This window comes from Coffea arabica, chromosome 10c, assembly GCF_036785885.1.
Source record: "Coffea arabica cultivar ET-39 chromosome 10c, Coffea Arabica ET-39 HiFi, whole genome shotgun sequence".
NCBI classification, from domain to species: Eukaryota; Viridiplantae; Streptophyta; class Magnoliopsida; order Gentianales; family Rubiaceae; genus Coffea; species Coffea arabica.
In genome coordinates, this window is record NC_092329.1 from 1725256 (window position 1) to 1742874 (window position 17619).

The 17619-nt window shown below is 40.2% G+C and overlaps 2 protein-coding genes across 4 annotated transcripts; one reads left to right on the plus strand and one right to left on the minus strand.

The window, feature by feature from the left end:
- Positions 1-4677: 4677 nt before the first annotated feature.
- Positions 4678-8858, minus strand: LOC140015590 (3-hydroxy-3-methylglutaryl coenzyme A reductase 1-like). The gene is made up of 4 exons (XM_072068284.1): positions 7494-8858; positions 6547-6728; positions 5686-6032; positions 4678-5324 (listed from the first exon to the last, which is right to left on the minus strand). Exons 1-4 carry the CDS (start codon positions 8543-8545, stop codon positions 5082-5084), a joined length of 1824 nt encoding a protein of 607 aa, XP_071924385.1. The 5' UTR covers positions 8546-8858; the 3' UTR covers positions 4678-5081.
- A 1938-nt stretch (positions 8859-10796) lies between these two features.
- On the plus strand, positions 10797-17229 carry LOC140016117 (uncharacterized). 3 transcript variants are annotated; one of them, XM_072069336.1, is made up of 9 exons: positions 11975-12370; positions 12770-12893; positions 13717-13876; positions 13957-13991; positions 14950-14986; positions 15129-15366; positions 15790-15900; positions 15987-16085; positions 16643-16831. In XM_072069336.1, exons 1-6 carry the CDS (start codon positions 12122-12124, stop codon positions 15322-15324), a joined length of 801 nt encoding a protein of 266 aa, XP_071925437.1. In that variant the 5' UTR covers positions 11975-12121; the 3' UTR covers positions 15325-15366; positions 15790-15900; positions 15987-16085; positions 16643-16831. The 3 variants fall into 3 exon arrangements, with proteins under 3 accessions (XP_071925436.1, XP_071925435.1, XP_071925437.1); XM_072069335.1 differs by lacking the exon at positions 13957-13991 and having other exon boundaries at positions 10797-12370; positions 13747-13876; XM_072069334.1 differs by lacking the exon at positions 13957-13991 and having other exon boundaries at positions 10976-12370; positions 16643-17229.
- Positions 17230-17619: the final 390 nt, after the last annotated feature.

The following is a 17619-nucleotide window of genomic DNA, read 5'->3' on the forward strand; positions in this document are numbered from 1 at the left end:
CAATCAAAAAATAGCCGCATAGTTTTCACTGCCAGCACATAATTTTTCCCAGATTAGGAGCAATATACAATATGAACTCTTACCTCGCATTTTCAATTAACCTTTTTATCTTTTTGATCACTTTTTTATCTCACATACATCACACAGCATAAAAAGTGTTACTATAATTATTTCAAATAATCTCCTGTCCACACGGGTTTATGTTTAAACTCTGTATATACTCTTAATTTGTAGCTTTTATGTCTAAGGGATAAAAATGTGTTTAAACTCTAAAACTCACCCTTCTTCTAGAGGAATGTTGGGACTAAAGTTAATGCCCCACCATTTCAAACCATGCAGTTAGAAACCCGCAAGGCTATGTCTCTATTAATTTGGCTAACTACTGCCGGCTTAAAAGAAAAACACAAATGAATGAAATGAAAGAAAAGAGTCTTAGACGTCTTTGCCCTACTAAACACTGCAGAAGTAATCATCCAGCCGATAGAAAGAATCTAATGACGAAGTTTTCCATTGAAAATAAGAATTAGTTGCAGGGCAGCTTTCAAGGCGAGTGTCAATGACATATGTACTACGTGAACAAAAGAGGCCAAAAAATTTGAAAAGTACAACGGACACGAGTCCCAATGTTCTTATGACCGAGGGTGCATCAAAGTCATCCCATTGTAAAATTGCTTTGTCGCTCAAAAGGCAAATGTAAGCATGTCAATATACCCATGTCAATAAACCCTAAACCTGCAAACTGTGAGGAAATGATTGGGGAAGAATGAGTTGCTATTTTATCAGGCAATTAGCAAGACAGGAAGAAACATGATCCTTAAAAGAAATTATAAGAGGCAACTATATCATTTATCTGTTCATGCTGCAGCGAGACAAATTTCAGCATGCAAATTTTCTGGGAATGTTGGCTGGCCTGAAGTATTAGGTTATAGATTCACTGGACAAATAAGATGTTAAACTAACTGTGAAGCAAAAGAAGCTCAACACCCTTTGTCTGCTGGGTATTTGTAAAACAACATGAGGTGGTAAATGACATTTTGGATGCTCACCAAGAGGGGGAAAAAATAAATGACATCGTGCACACTTACCAAACGTGTGGAAAGAAAAATGACACTGTGCATGGACAATGCAGCATTACCCATGCTGAGAAAAAGAAGAAGCTTAATGCTATACACAGAAAGCAATAGGTTCAGATAAATTTAAAAACTCCATCTAGATCAAGGGAAAATCACATAAAAAATTAATGAAGCTATATCTTCCATTTCATTCAATTTTAAAGACAATATCTTCCCAGATAACAAATCCAAGTTCAGTAGTAGCCTGCTGGATACAAAGTAAATAAATGATGCCAGCAAATTAATTTTGTCGAAATATTAAACAATCTCAAACCACAAGAGTGTCAAGGGAAGGCACAAACTATAATCAGCCAAAAGCTTGATAAGTCTTCAAATCTCCAAGTAAGGGGTCACATTATTCATACAAATAGGTCTGCTAAACAAAACAGTGAAATTATCACACATTATAATCACAGTAACCCCATAGTTTATTACCTTATCAAGTAAGCATAACAAATTGAATGGAAAACCAACATCAAAAAAAAAACTTCAAGACCCTGACAAAATAGAGGATGTCTACCAATAAATATTACAAAATGGGCTTTTGACAGGAAAAATAGAGTTTCCAGAAATTGCGTAACTTGAAGACCATTAATTTTGAAATTTGAACTCGTGTTTATATAATGAGATCCAATTACTGGCATCCAATACCTTGATTTACCCAACCACATCAGACTCGCAACACCAATGCATAATGACCACATGTGTCATACTCATTAAAGATACCAAATGGAGGCTTGACTAATTATCTCGTTAAGACATTTAACAGTTCTTTGAATGAGCATAAGGCCACGCTGCACAAGGTATAACAAGATGGACCAGGGAAGCGTGTGGCGCAAATTTACTTTTTTGCAATTACTACTGAGAACTAAGTTGCAGAACCGGGGGGTGCCAAGTCAAAATCCACCATATTTGATATTACATCTATGATGACTTACATATCTAATCTCCACCTCCTAGTAAAGCAGGAAAAAGGCAGCATGACATCGCCAACATATTAAAATTTTCTCCCAATCCACTAAATCGAAGTAGTTAACAATGGGAATGCTGTGACCATCATCTTCAATAACATCATGTCTTGAACATAATCAATTTCCCTATCCCGAGTTATCGTATCTACAGAAATTACTCGAACTGGCTGTATCCCAAGTACTCTGTCCATCGCTTTCACCAATATAGATTCGCTCAGCCACCATTTTGACGCAACAAAGCCTGAAGCATAACATTGATAATTTCGCTTCATTTATTCACCGTCCTATTCCCCCTACTATGTTCAATCAGATGCTTGGAGAACATTCGACCGTCCCCAACCGTTTTGGCTCATGAACCATATAAAACAGTAAGATTACCATTGACTGTTTACAATTCATTTATCTTCTCCTCATGGTAAGTTAGTATACACCTGAAAAACATAGGAAAAGTGTCTGGCGCGGGTGCGAGTGCATGTGTGCATGCATCTTGTACGTGTACGAGGGAGAGCAACAGAGGAAGAGAGGGAGATAAAAGACATTTCCTGCATATATTCTATTTATTGCATTTCCTGATTTCAGAGTGGAGAACACCAATGTTGAACAGATGATCCCCACAAAAACATTCAGTTAGATAGTTGATAGAGGATAGATGCTGGTTGAGAAACAGTGAGAAGATGACTAGCAAAACAGAGTATCAAGCATGACAGTGTCAGAATTGGTGATATTATTGCATATTCAGTGAAATAAACAAGGTATCGGGCAGCAAATAAGTTTGGGAGGCATGGACATACTAGTAGTACATATGAAAGTTTGTAAAAAGTAGCAGCAGCAAATATATAACCGAAAATGAGGCACCGGTCGAAACCTAAGAAAAATAACTAACTTACGGTGAGGGGGAGAGGGGGCGGGCTGTTGCAAATTATTCTGGAGATTTATTGCTTCTATTCTTGTTACCGTATACCAATCCAGTATCCTGCGAAAATAGATAGGACGCGACTATTCCATCAATGAGGTGGATCAAATACTACATTTCGAAAGGACCCGCAAATGAAAAAAAAAAAAAAACAAAGTTGAGGCAGGAGGGGGAGGTACCTGAGGATCAGGGATGGGTTTTCGTTTCTCGACGTAACGGTAAGGATCCGAAGCTGCAGCCAGCGCTGCCCTTTCCTTTTAGTGTGTATATATACAAAATATAAATTAAAAAAAAATCAAAATCCACAAAGAATGACAGAAAACTCCACAATTTAATTTTGAAAAATTGCAAGAAAAATAAAGAAATTTAGGGAAAGGGAAAAGTGAAAAGAGAGGGGAACCTCTTGGTCTTTCTTGAGTTGTTGGGAGGGCTTAATCCAGAGGAAGTAAGCTAGGGTTCCAGCCACCGCCCAGGAGGCCAAGTTGACGCGTCCGCTTAGACCTCCCATGGAGTTTCCCACCAATGACCTCACCCTTCTTCCCCACCCTCCTCCTCTGCTGCTTCCCATTTTCGATCGAACTTCAGAGTTTCATAGGATTCCACCAGTAGTAGTAGTAGGAAGGTCGAGTTTCGATATTTGTAGGTCTTACCGCTCTGTAGGAGTAGTTAGTAGTATCCGTAGTTAGTACGACGTAGTAAGTAGTTATTTACTCCTACATTAATATTTAGAGGAGTAAAATATTTTCAGTAGTTATTAGTACTCTCTCTCTCTGTCTCTCTCTCCTATTATTATTATTTACTCTTAATAATAATAGGAGAGAGAGAGAGAGAGAGAGCATGATTTTGAGCTTCTTTTTCTGCCAAAAAAGACCTCTCTGTAAATTACTACTACTACTATATATACATGTATCTGTCTGCAAATTGGGCCTCTCCGATGGCCGGCCGGGGGATCATAAATTACATGCGTGACCCACGGCAGAGCAGTCAGCAGGTGGTGACTTTTGTTTTGTCATCCATTATACAGACCAATTACTAACGCCGATGAGATATGTAAATGGTCGGTCCCTCTTCAAAATCGTGAAGCGGACGTAGTCCTGCTCCCACCCACCCTAATAAAAAAAACCATCCAACAAAACACCACCTCATCTTCCTCTGCCTATAATTGCAATTCAAACTTTCAATATATTACTCTCTTCAAATTAAATCATCTTCTTGTTATGATCACCACCGTATCTATTCCTATTCCAACTAACTAAAATGCTGCCTCCACCAACATTACCCCAAACTAACTGTTAAGGAGCAACAATTACACCAACCCCCAAAATGTTTGCTGATCTTCTTACTTCACACGTGCGACCCAAACCCGACTCGGCCCCGAGAGCAATAGCCGTGCATTCATTCTCTTACTAGTAAGTACTGGTATTGCCCATGTTAGCGTAGTAGTGTTCCTAGGAAGGAAGACGTCTTTGCCCTCTTTAGCTGTGCAAAAATCTTGTGATCAAAGTAAAAAGTCTCTTTTTAAGACTACACCCCCAAAAAAAAAAAAACTTTCAAACCATTTCCAAGACAATAATTAATTACAGAGACGAGACGAGACGAGAGGAGAGGAGAGAGCACTAGCGGCATGCAACTACTAGCTAGCACTTGGATGGATGGAGGTGTTTCAACCGTCCCCGGTGAATTGATGAATGTGATCTCTTTTTTCTTTTTCTTTTTTTTTATATATTTTGTTCGGGAGGAAGAGGGTGGGGAGGGGAAGGGGGAATGTTTCCTCTTCTTTCTGGCCCTCTCCTGACAGAGACAAAAGGGTGAGAGGGTCTACGTGCAGGCATATGGGCATCGCATCTTCCACACGCACATGCTTCCCTATACTTTACAGCTGCGACGAGCTCTTCTCCCCCACACCAACCATCCCGCTCCCCCCGCCCCAACCATAAAAAAAAAAAAAAAAAAAGGAAAAAAATAACACACACACACACACACGGGCCACTACTAAGCACCATCTCATTGTCTCCCCCCCTCATCTGGGCTCCATTTTTCCCTCCTGTCTTCTACTTCTCACAAACTTGCTCCGTTTTTTCATGTCTACGAGGCAATTTTGGTGACATCCCTGCTTGATCTGTTGTATTTCATGTGACTTTTGACCAGCTGCCCAGCTGCAATGGCTGACATCAGTGATAGCTCCCCGGCAAGTACTGCACCGGCTACAATCGTGGCTAGCAACCTGGCATTTGATCCTGGCGACTCTTTACTTGCCCCCTTCACCCCAAGCAAGTTGAGGCATGCCGACTGAGAAGCAAGTTGAGTTCCACCACCTACAGTACCAACCTGGGAAGAAAACAAAAAATGACGAAGCTTTCACAACATGACCAGAGATCCAGAAAGAAAATGGATTAAAATTATTGCTCAATTTAGTAAGTTATTTGGTTCATTCACCAGCGAGAACAAACAACAAAGCAGCTACACATTCTTTGCCAATGACATACGCCTGTTTTTTTTTTTCTTTCTTTCTTTTAGTCTACGCAGCTACACTGCATTGAGCTGCCCGACCAACAAAAATAAGGATTTGATACTATATGCCAGAATATTGAGAGGTATCAGCTACCTACATTGGCCAATAACTGAGTGGGCATCATTATTACTATCAAAACTTAGGAAGAAAGCGACCAAATACTGTTGTTCATGATACCTCAATGGAAGGCATTGTGACGGAGATGTGAAGATCCTTCCCATTGTTGACAGCCTCCATCATAGTGATGCAGTGAGAACTTTCAATGTTTTGTGCTGGATCCTGGCCAGTAGCTATAAAAACTGCAGAGACGATATTGGCAGCATGCGCATTGAAGCCACCAAGAGCACCAGCTACAGCAGAACCAGTAAGGTTCTTGAGCATGTTAAGCTCTACAAGTGCTGGTACGGTGGTTTTCAGTACCTTGTTGACTACCTCTTCACTAATGGTTGCCTCACAAACAACCGACTTTCCGCGTCCTTCAATCCAATTTACAGCAGCAGGTTTTTTATCAGAACAAAAATTCCCTGCATATGTGAGACAAGCTGCTGTAAGGAGAGCTTTCAACCTCATCAAGTCAGGAAACAAAGAGATCATAGTCGCCTAAAAACATGAATGTAACTTTTGCCCTCATCTGCATGCACCAGCCTTTGCCCCACTCCCCGCCCAGAACTGGTGTACATGGTCAGCTATTTTCTCTTATCAGCAAGCACAGAATAGAACAACAAGTCAAATTTCGACAATGCTGATTTCATAGAAAAGAAAGTAAGACGAACCAAAGTTCAACGAGTCAGAACAATCGAAAGTACCAGAGCCAACACGTCAGGCACAAAGCGACATATAGGTAAATGAAGGATCTTACAGAAACAAGATGGACTATGCAAATAAATATAAATAATTTGAGACTAGATAGAGTAAAAGAAAAAGCACGGATTTGCAACTCCAGCAGATTATAAGTCAACAAGAGCTTTACAAGTGATAATGCAATCAAAGCACTACTTCCTAATCTGAAAAAAGTGACTATACGTACTGAGCACTTGCCTGAGATACCAATAACATCCATATCGCTAAAATCACTACGAAGGAAGTCCAGAACATTCTGAACACATTTAGACACCATGTTCATTCCCATAGCATCTCCAGTGCTGCAGCTAAATCTGATATATAGATTTTTTCCTGCAATAGAGCATTGAGTACCCTGAAGCCTAGCAAATCTGCTTGACCTGTGACCCCGCCAAATAAAAATTGAACAATTAACACAAAAGGCAAGCAAACTAAGAGAAGCTTAATATGTACAGAATAAAAATTTGATCAAAAGGATCAAAGCATCTGGTCCTCCAGATGACGAGAAAGAGAGAAGAAGTAATAGCCATCAGGAGCGCAACTAAATACTTGACCCAAATTAATTAATTCCAGATACACCAAGCTTAAAGCTTGCAAATCACAAACAGCCTACTTTATCTTCTGGTACATGTCATGTTCATATAAAAGTGAAATACTTCAAAAGGCTGCAAGCAACCGAAAGATGGATGTGCCGTCAAATATTATGCTTTTGATGGTGTGCTGAACAGCAATGTCCTTGGAATCATGACGCACAAAGCAGAACTCAGCCTCGCTAAACCATCCCAAAAAAAGGGAATGGAATGAAAAGTAACAAAGGCCAAAAAAAAATCCCTGAAAAGTCCTCCAACAGTACTTACTGTGATCTCACACGCCTAATTCCCATCAAGGTCAGCATGGTTAATTTGGAACAGGAAAAGACAAGAAAATGAAGGCCAGGATGCCGACATAGCAGATCTACCTCTGCTACAGTTCTTAGGCTTCAATCCAACCTAAACTTTGACAGAATACGAATTTGAAATGAAATCTAGAGCCCCCAAGAAAAACAATACAGCGGAGAGGGTAACAGGAAAAGAAAACGAAGCTGAATTTTAAAAAGAGGGGTAAATATTACTTGATTAAAAGTAAAAAGGGAAAGAGAAGCTTACTTGTTAAAAACGAGCGCCAATGTATCGAAATTAAGAGGGTCCTCCAAGAAGAACTTCAAGTCAGTGGCCCTTTTGGCAGTGGGGAACCTGACAACAGGGGCTCTGGTCATCCCATCTCTCAACAGGATACCGGTGGCTCCTCCGGATGCATAGATGGCCTTGCAACCTCTGTTGGTACTGGCTACCAAACAGCCCTCCGTAGTGGCCATTGGCACCGAGTACTCGCAGCCGTTGAGCAACAGGGGCCCAGCAATGCCCACCGGAATCTGCACGTATCCAACAGGCATCTCGCAACACTGCCCCAGAATAGAGTCATAATCAAACCCGTCCAACGGCATACCGGAAAGCGACCTCCCAGTAATCCTCTGCACCGCCTCTCGGCGAATGGAGGCCGCTCGGAGACAATCTCCTAAAGTTGATTCCAAGGAGTAGGAAGGGAAATCGCCGGAAACCACAGAGTTGACGAGCTCCTCGTCTGCTTCTTCTTCTTTGGGGCAAGGGGGGTGGCTGATGCCGAGGGGGGTGGTGGTGGTGGGTGGAGGACCCTCCATTAACTTAGGCGCGGGGGAAGGGGAAATGGGGGTGGCGGAGACGACGGAGGGAAGGCGGCGGGGGCGACGATCTTCGTCGAGGATGAATCTTTCGTCCTCAACGTCGACGTCCCAGTGGTCGTTAGATGGGCGGGCAATGAAGGATTGAACAAAATCAATACCGAAAAAACCTAACAAATAAATGAAGGAGGCGATGAGAGAGAGAATGGCGGCGAGGTCGGAGAGGGTAAGGACGTGGAGAGGGGTGGAGTTGCGGATCTTGTCACGCCAGCGGTGGAGGAGGTAGTAGGCGACGGAGAAGAAGAGGGTAAAGAAAATGCCGTTGGTTAGGTAGAGAGGGAGGGGGAGGGCATCGGAGGCCTTGGGGGTTGGTGAAGGGGACCGATCCAGGACTCTGGCGGATGCGGAGGAGGAACCCTTGTTCTGCTGGTGGTGGTGGTGGTGGTCAAGTGAGTTGGTTGGAGGACCAGAAGGCTTTGGCGGTCTGCGGCGGACATCCATTGGTGGATGGGAATATTCCGGCGGAGAGAGAGAGATGGAATACTGAGTCTATTGAACCGAAAAGACGAACAAAAGAGAAGAGGGACGGTAAAGTTGTGGCTTTGTGGGAGGGAGGCTGAAAGGAAAGATTTAAATTTTTTGGGAAGAAAGGTAATAAAGTGAAATTAAACGGTTTTTTTTTTTTTTTTGCTGGGGATTTTTTGAGACTGGGCAAATGAGTTTTGGCCTTCGGGCGGAGGGGCGAAGTTTTCGGGAACATTGGAGGGTACTTATAGAGAGTACGGGGAGCATTTTGGAAGGAAGGAGGGAGGGAGAAAAATAAATGAATGCGTTAATTTATTAATTGCAGCGACAGCGAGTGAGTTCGCTTTTTCGCATTTCTGCTGCCAACTCCTCATTTCGATTAGAAATTTCTTCCAAAAACATGATCTACTGTACGTAGCACAGGTGTTCAGACTAGTTAAGAGTCCGCGCAAAAAGGTCACTAGGCATTGCCTCTCTTCTTCTTCTTCTTTTTTTAATTTAATATAAAACGAGTGCGAAATTGTCATTATGTCTTGTTTGGATTGCTTCCTTTTTACAAAAATTTTTGTTCCATCAACACATTTCTTAGCCACTTTTATTTTATCCCATATGCATTATATTCTGAAAAAATGGTGGTGGTATAGAATTTTTTTTTGTGCAAACTTCCCAAAAAAAAAAAAAGGAAGAAGAATGTATTCCAAAGGGACTTCCTAAAGTGATTGAAATTTCCAGTTTTGGTTGCAGCACTTTCTGTTAAATAGAGATGGTCACTCAACTTGTCATCAACCTATAAAAGGTACACTTTCCATTAGGTACTAATTCTCCCTACAGATGTCCGATCCATAGCCATTTACAATAATATCTAAACCTCATTTCACTACTAGTAGTTGTTGGATGAAGTGATAAGAAACTTGATACCTGTTGTTGTTTAAGTATTGTGTTGTGTATAGAGAAATCAAGCTATACCCATGAAGTATTGGTCTAGCGGCAAAAACAACAAATATTAAAAGTTCCTGCTGGATTCAAATTCCTGTATCCTCTTCTTCCTGCTTCTTAGTCAGGCCCAGTGCTGGCACTAGGGGTTTACACCCGAAAATAAACAAAATGAGTGGAGGAAAAAAAAAAAAAAAAAAAAGCAGTTTGGCATAAAATCGGTTGGATCGAGTTCTAGTACCTGTAACGATTTCAACAATAAAAATCATTTGGCTATTGAGCAATTGTATGTACTTACTGCTTTTAAGTGCCAAGTGATTTGGTTGCAGGTTGAATACTGGAAAGCTGTGTGCAGAACTTCTTGCAGGCTGCAGCTCCTTTCCCTGAAGCTGCTGTTGCCACAATCAAATCCTAATTGACCCGAGAAGTATGAAATCAAAGACGAGAATTGTTGGTCGGTCGGACCATAAAGACAAGCATCAAAATAATCATTCTTCATAAAACTTTTGAGAGTGCCGAGGAATCAGATTTGTGCAATTAGGAATAATTTCAAAACCTCGCTTACATCATCGGAGTGAAATTATTGTTCTGTCCTAACACTTCAGGGTTATTACAAACTTTTTTTGGTACTCTTTTTTTTTTAAAAATAAAAAAAATGTGATTAATAAAAGTGAAAGTGCAGATAATCATCTCACTCCTCAAATTACTTGTTTACTGGTACTCTTTTTTTTTTTTTTTTTTTTAAATACTCTGTTTGGAAAGGCGGTTGCCAAATAAAAACATTTTAAAAAATCATTTAAATAAATATTATATACACTTACAGAGACAATGTATATATTATTTATGTCGGACCGTGTACATGCTATCACTACATTTGATCAATGATACATTGTAAAAAGTTGAATTTCAAATTCGAATGTTATATAAATTACATTCATAAATAGCTAACAGTGTAGAAAATACATTATAATCCAAATCATTTTGATTTTTTTTGTTACTTACATGTTATCGTATTTTTTACAATAAATACGTATGTGATATAAAATTTTTTGTAAAAAAAAAAAAGGATTTATTCATGTTTGAAATGCGTATACATTTCCTAAATCACGACGTTTAAAGGAATAAGTCATTACGACACCGATTTGATTCTTGGAAAACCATTAATCACAAAAATTGATCCAGAAAAGGAAAATGGAGAACAATTATGCAGGGGAAGGGACCACATCAAACCCCTTCCAAGCTGTGCTGCAGCTTGTAGAATCTCTAACTGAGATTGGACAGACAGTACTGGATCAGATTGGAGACGCAGATGTGAGTTTGTGTGTGTGTGTGTGAGAGAGAGAGAGAGAGAGCATGCGAGCCCACCGATCCCCCCCTCGAAACAGCCCCAGCCCCAGGACCGAGAGCAGCTGTGGTTGTGTTGTTGCAGATTGCTAGTGCTAAAGCCTTTTTTTTTTTTTCTCCTCCTCCTTCAATCTTAAATACAGTAGTAGCAGTAGTTGGGAAGGAGTTAGAATAAAACTGCTAGCTATTAGAGTATCTTCCTCTAAAAAACTACTAAAGTAGTACTACTACTTATAGTTGTTGTAATCCTGTCTGTGAAAAGAAAAAAAAAGGAAAAAGAAAGGACCATGAGCCCCCACCCCCCCCTCCTCCTCCTCCTCCTGCTCCTCCAGCAAATAATCCTCCTCCTCCTCCTCCCCGCGCCTGCCCATGCCGTTGCCTTCTTCTTCTGCTTCTTCTCTCTGTCCATGACTATGATCGCAATCATCATCCTCAATATTCCTATTCCTCGACCAAATCAAAAATCAAAAACAAATCCCCCCCTTTTCCATCCCTCTACTTTAATCAACTCCGCAACCGCTACTTCTCGCTTCCTGCTACTACAACTGTTACACCACTGTTAACTCCTATTACTACTACTACTACCGGTACTATAGTTATTGTAATAAGTAGTAGTAATAAATACCTAATAAAATTTCACCTTTTTCGCCAACTCTTCCTATTCTGTTCTCTTGTACAGCTGATCCCCCCTCCGCACAAACCCCACTTCCCCTTCTTTTGACCTACTCCTCCTCCTCCTCCTCCTCCGGCCTTTTTCCACCTCAGTTTTAGTTTTTCTTTTTTCTTTTTTCCCCCACCCCTGATTTGGCACCCCCCTTTTCTTTTCCCCTTTTCCCCACGCACAGCTCTCTCTGCGTTCTATAGACACTACTGTTTCTTCAACTGATCGAATATTCAACGGCTTTGTTGGGTTTAATTTGGAGGGGTTTATGTAGGGGTTTTTTTTTTTTGCCCTTTTTCCTGTTTTGATTGATGTCAAAAATGTTTATCTCAGGACCTATCTGGTCGAGACTTTTTAAGTCTAATAGTCATGGTTAGTACATAGAAGTAGTAGTAGTAGTAGTATCACTCGTAATCATTTCCAACGCTGCTTTTCCTAAATTAAGATTATATTTTCATACTCTTCGTTCTCCGAATCTTCTCCTCCCTGTTCTCTCTCTCTCTTGCTCTCTCCCTGGTGGAATCCAATCAAACCCTCTCTCTCTCTCACCCCTTCAAAATAAAAGGAAACACAAATTCCCCCTTTTGGGTTTCTTTTCTTGATTGTCATATTCAATGGCGTATCAGCAGCAGCAGCCCCCACCCCCGGTTCCGGGTCCGGGCTCGGGTTCCAGCTCGGGTTCTGGGCTTCAATTTCTCAATTCTCCGTTTGGGGACACCACTTTCACAAAGGTCTTTGTTGGAGGCCTGGCCTGGGAGACTCAGAGCGATACCATGCGTCGCTACTTTGAGCAGTTTGGTGAGATTCTTGAAGCTGTTGTTATCACCGATAAGAATACTGGCCGATCCAAAGGCTACGGCTTCGTGAGTGCTTCTTTGTTTTTCTTCCACTCTTTCTCTTTCGTCCTATTTTCGTCAAAACATATTCAAGAAAAATGCCCTTCTTTTTGTAAACTTTGTTTGCATTTGTTGGCGGATCCAAACATTACCTCCCCCCGCCTCCCGCAGGAAAGAATTTACGAATGTTTTCCTGATTCATTACAAAGGAATGATTTTTTTTTTGGGAGGAATCTATTCTTTTGAGCTAATGAAATGTTACTGGCAGAATAACTGCTGCTTGATTTTTACCTTCCAATGTCTGTCTATTTTCTTTATCCTGGTTATAGATTCATAATTCAGTTTCTATCTTTGCTTTGGGACTTTGGAATGAATAATTATTCAATTGACATTATTTCCCAAATGGTATTTATATGGAGTGTTTAGGTGACTTTCCGGGACCCTGAATCAGCTAGGAGGGCATGTGCCGATCCAACACCAATTATTGATGGTAGGCGTGCTAATTGTAATTTGGCTTCATTGGGGCGACCTCGGCCTGCTTTGCCCTTTGGTAATTCTATATCATCTTAAAAGCTACGTGTTGTTTACAAGCCTAGATGTATATTTTTCTGTTATTTCTCCATTTCTGAATGTCTAAGTCTCTCCATTAACATTTTAAGGTTTTTTTCCCTATGCTGGAACGTTGTTTTCCATACTACCTGTTTCTTAGTTGTGGAAACATCTAATTGGATATAACTAATTTGACCAGCAAAACTGTGCAAAAGTCATTTCAGAATTATAACTTATATTTACTAAATTTTTTGCCTCTCCTGTTTCGGATACATTGTAAACATATGCTGCAACATTGTAAACATATCGATGTTGCCAATTGTTGTAGCCTTTTAAATTTAAAAGAATAAATAGTTGTGATCCTTTTTTTGGGGGGTGGGGAGAATTAGAACCAGCTGGGCTGTATTATTCAGTTAGTCTTTGCTTGGAAGCTAGTTCTTTTCTGGAATTTTCTACGTGAATAAAGAGGCAAATAATTATGGCTGCGCTGACAATAGTCACGTTTGCTGGTACTTGAAAAGAGTGCTAAGATTGAAGAAAGCAGATAGAAATATCTGTAGGAGTACCCAATGTTCAATCCACAAACAAGAACAATTTTATATGCAGTCATGCATATCAAATAAAAACAGTTGCAGTTTGTAGAATGATTGGGGAAAATTCAACTCCTGCATCCATTGATTCCCATTTCAACATGTGGATTGACAACTGTCTATCTAATTTCAGACAGTTACGATCAATTTATTCTTGAAAAATAATGACAAATCATTTAGCGCCATGAGGTACAACTGTTTGTCTTGCTAATTCCTTCATTCTCCAACTTGTAGTGTGTTATTTTATGCTTCTACTGGTCACAGGACGGCTTAGATCACCAACACCTTACCTTGGAGGTCTTCCAGCTAATAGAGGCGCCTATGTTGGAAGTTTTGGGTATCAGCAACCAGTTTCTTATGGCTATCAACAAGGCTTGATGTATTCTCCATTTGGGTAAATTACTTTGACTTGGCACTTCTTGTGCTATTCTGTAGCTAGATCATTGGCTTGTGGATTAACATCCTGATTTTCAGGAGTTACATGGTCAGCATGAGTGGACGAATAATAGGTGTGAATGCTCCTTGTTTTCCAGTACAAGTGTTATATCTTGGACTTGAACAGCATCTTTGGTGAAACTACAATTTTTCTTGTCAAATTCTGCTTCCAGAAGAGATAAATAAATAAGGAAATCAAACACCCCTACCCGAGGAAAAAAGAAAAAAGCAGTAGAGGAGAAAGAAAGCTAGGACATTTTATGTTTGAATCAGTGATTTCTCTGATTTTTTTCTTGTTTGATGTGAATTATCTTGTTTGCTTGACAGGTGGCTTTAATTTTGTACATTGGTTACTACATGCATGACCTTTCTTGGTGTTTGACTATCTCTTGCAGCATATCATGCACCTGCATGGTATGCTACTGGTTTTTCTGGTTGCTGCTTAGCTAGGTCCCGTCTGATAACTGGACAATGCTGCATTAAGGCTATGTTTGGATTGTAGTTTTCTAACAGAAAATCCTTACATTTGTTATGTTTTCCATGAATACATTTTCCAATCACCTTTTTATCTCATATACATGTGATGAATTTATTGAAGTCTATTAATGTTCTGTTCTCAGCTCTGTCTGTTTAAAGTTATGCAACTTGTTATTCATACTTGTATGTGTAGCAGCAGACCTTGATAGGGGCCAATCTGGTTGATTGGATCATCATCGTTGTCATTCTCCCTCCTGATCTATGTACCGTTTGCATATAGAAGAAAAGGGGCTAAATGCAGTGTGACTGTATCAAATAATTTGCATATAGAAGCAACATTGAGTTTCATGCTCCAATTAGAAGTGACTTTATTGGATAATTTAATATAAGGGCTAAATGCAGTGTGAATTTTTTTTTTGTTTTACCTTTTCTAGGTTTCTTCCTGTTAATAATTCAATGTAATCTGAGCTAAAAATCCATGCTGCTTTATAGTTAATTGAATGTACTTCAGGTAATGCAAATTTCCTACTTTTTTTTTTTTTTAATCAATTTCAGGTATGCAACATACAGTCCAGATTATGTCTATCCTCAGGTGAGTAGCATGGTAAAATGTCTAATAAGAGTATTCTGTATTTCAATGATAGAAAGATACAAAGCACCCTTTTGTATTTGATTATACAAGATTTATCAAACCGTTGCTTTTGGTGCTAACATTTTTCATTTTGCCTTCATAGGGTGTTTACAATCCTTATGGGGGGCAGCAGTACGTTCACGTATATGGTCTGCCTGGGACTGTTAATACAACTATGTATCCTTACAGCCAGATGGGTCAGACAGTTCCTGGGAGTCATAGTTATGCAGCATTGCAGGGGTATACAGTGCCCAATCATCAGCTTGTGCAGTTTGGGGGGCCTAGCGTCAATGCTATGACTACATCATCTATACCAACAATTCAGGCCCCCTATCCAACAGGTATCATGACTCCTTTGTAAAGAACTTTTATCTGTTTTTCTCATTCTTCTCTCAAGTAGGCCTCCACTCTCCCCATTCCCTTCTTCCCCACCCCCCCCCCTTCCGGTGTGGGCCAACTTTGTAAATTTCCTTCTCATGTTTCTAATCTATCTTATCTTTACAGATCTTGCTTTGTGTTTCATGCATAGATAATTCTATGATATCTAGAATGCAGTGCATTTTAATTCGTTCCAGTCTCTAGATTCTCCTTTCCCTTGCATTAGTCTTAGGAAGAGATTCTCTTTTTCCTCTTTTTTTTTTTTTTTTGGATGGTGGTGGTTGTTTTCCCCCTTTGTGAGTTAGTAAGCATGTGGTTTGTTTCAATATTCTGACTTTGAAATATCAAGTAGGCAGATGTAATGAGGCAATGTTTTTTCATTTTAGGTATTGCATCACCTGTTCCACCACAGCCTCAGTTTCTACTTCCTGCTCATACTCCTCAGTTCATGCAAGGTAGCGGATCTGACCAAAATGCAGGGTGAGGGGTTTATAAAGGTAGGTGGCACAAATTTTTGTTCGGGCATAACACGAATTTTATTTTCCCTTTTTTTTTTTTTTAATGATGTATATATTTTTTTCAGTTACCCTTAGATTGCAGCAGGACTAAGAGCAGCAGTACTGCTACTTGAGTGGCGGGCTTCGTATCTAGCCTTGCAAATTAATCATTTTGCATTCTAGAGGTATGTTGTTAAGACTCGGTTCTCTTGATAATTATTATTAATATAGAAATGAGGTGGAAGAAGTCAGGAGCATTATGTTGTGGTGTAAATTGACATGGAGTAAAACGAGAAAGGTTGATATTTTGAAGTTGTCAGAGTTTCCGAGGCATCATGTTTTCATATAGTACTCTAGAATTGTGTGAAGAGCGGTGGTGCTGGCTTTTGCCTTTGGGTACACACCGAATCCACTCTCTCACAGGAAGACAAAAGCACACCAAGAATCAGCAGTTGATTTTGAGTTGCAATTTTCTTTTTCTGGATTGGTGTTGATGATGATGTCTTGTCCAGGAGGGGAGGGTTTCCCTTTGTCCTGGGCAGCTAAAATTAAATCTTTGCATCATTTACCTAGCCGTTGAATTTATATGGGTGACATCCCAGGTAGAAATGGCCTGAATGCCTAGAGCGAGAGAGTAGCCTGGGGTTGGTAGGATTTGAGAACTAAGTTGAAGATGTAATGGTTTGTGAATGTTCCTTCCTCAAATGCATGGTTTTTTTTTTGTTTTATTTTAATGATGCAGGTCATATGTAATCATGCTCACCAGAGAAGTTAAATGTTGGGAGTCGCTCACCAATGGTGGAGAGAGGACCTGGAAGATGCACATAGCAGCTCTTTCAGCATCAGCATATCAGCATCAGCGTCATGTATGTAAACTGTTGCATCCTGTCAGTGGAAGGGATGACTGGCAGAGAGGCATCACCAACCAAAATCAAGGGATATGCTGCTGGAATTGGTTTCCAGCGCGCCCGAGTAGTAGGGAATAATAAACCCATGTAAAAAAGAAAAAAAAGAAGAAGCAGTGTAGTAGCATTGTGGTAGAATCAACATATGATTCTTTGCTAGTCAGAAAAAAGAGTCCCAGCATTTTGGGTCTGTAGATAAAAGTCTGTGGTGTCTCCAAAGTCCCATACAATATGGGGGTGGGGGTGGGGGTGGGTGCGGGTGCATCGTGCATTGGATGCAAAAAAAGAGTCGGTGTCCCGAGTCTTTCTTGTGCATAATAACTATATATATATAGTTCCGAGTCGTGCTGGACATTAAATTCTCTGTAATTTGGATTTATTTTTAGATGCCAGACTTCCAAGCCTGCAATGCATATTGCATGTAGACACTATGTATGTGGAAGCCGAGCGAGAGCGGTTGGTATGAACTAAAAGCGCGCCTAGAGTCTCACGCTATTGTTGGTCGGTCATCATGTAGGAGTGATTATTGGTTTTAACTTGGTATGTGTTCATTTTCTTTGTATTTTTCTTTTTCTTTTTCTTTTTCTTTTTCTTCTCTGTCTGTCTCTCTCTCTCTCTCTAAAATGGATGGCAGCAAAAAAGAAGGCCATCTTGGGTCTATATCCTCAGTTATAGAAATTACGAATGAGACTCGTTCAAAGTCAAATTAAATTCGTCCATTAAGATGGATCCGACCATGATGATGAATGTTACTAAAATGTCAATTCTCGCGTGACCCGATCGATCGATCGATGGGCTAAATCTTTCACTTTGC

Coding starts and splice junctions, on each gene's coding strand:
- LOC140015590 (XM_072068284.1), bottom strand. CDS start 8,545: ATGGATGTCCGCCGCAGACCGCCAAAGCCTTCTGGTCCTCCAACCAAC. Junction 6,033..6,546: donor GGATGTTATTGGTATCTCAG/GCAAGTGCTCAG, acceptor TCACATATGCAG/GGAATTTTTGTTCTGATAAA. Junction 5,325..5,685: donor TCACAATGCCTTCCATTGAG/GTATCATGAACA, acceptor TTTTCTTCCCAG/GTTGGTACTGTAGGTGGTGG.
- LOC140016117 (XM_072069334.1), top strand. CDS start 12,122: ATGGCGTATCAGCAGCAGCAGCCCCCACCCCCGGTTCCGGGTCCGGGC. Junction 12,894..13,716: donor TCGGCCTGCTTTGCCCTTTG/GTAATTCTATAT, acceptor TCCAACTTGTAG/TGTGTTATTTTATGCTTCTA. Junction 15,367..15,789: donor TCAGGCCCCCTATCCAACAG/GTATCATGACTC, acceptor TTTTCATTTTAG/GTATTGCATCACCTGTTCCA.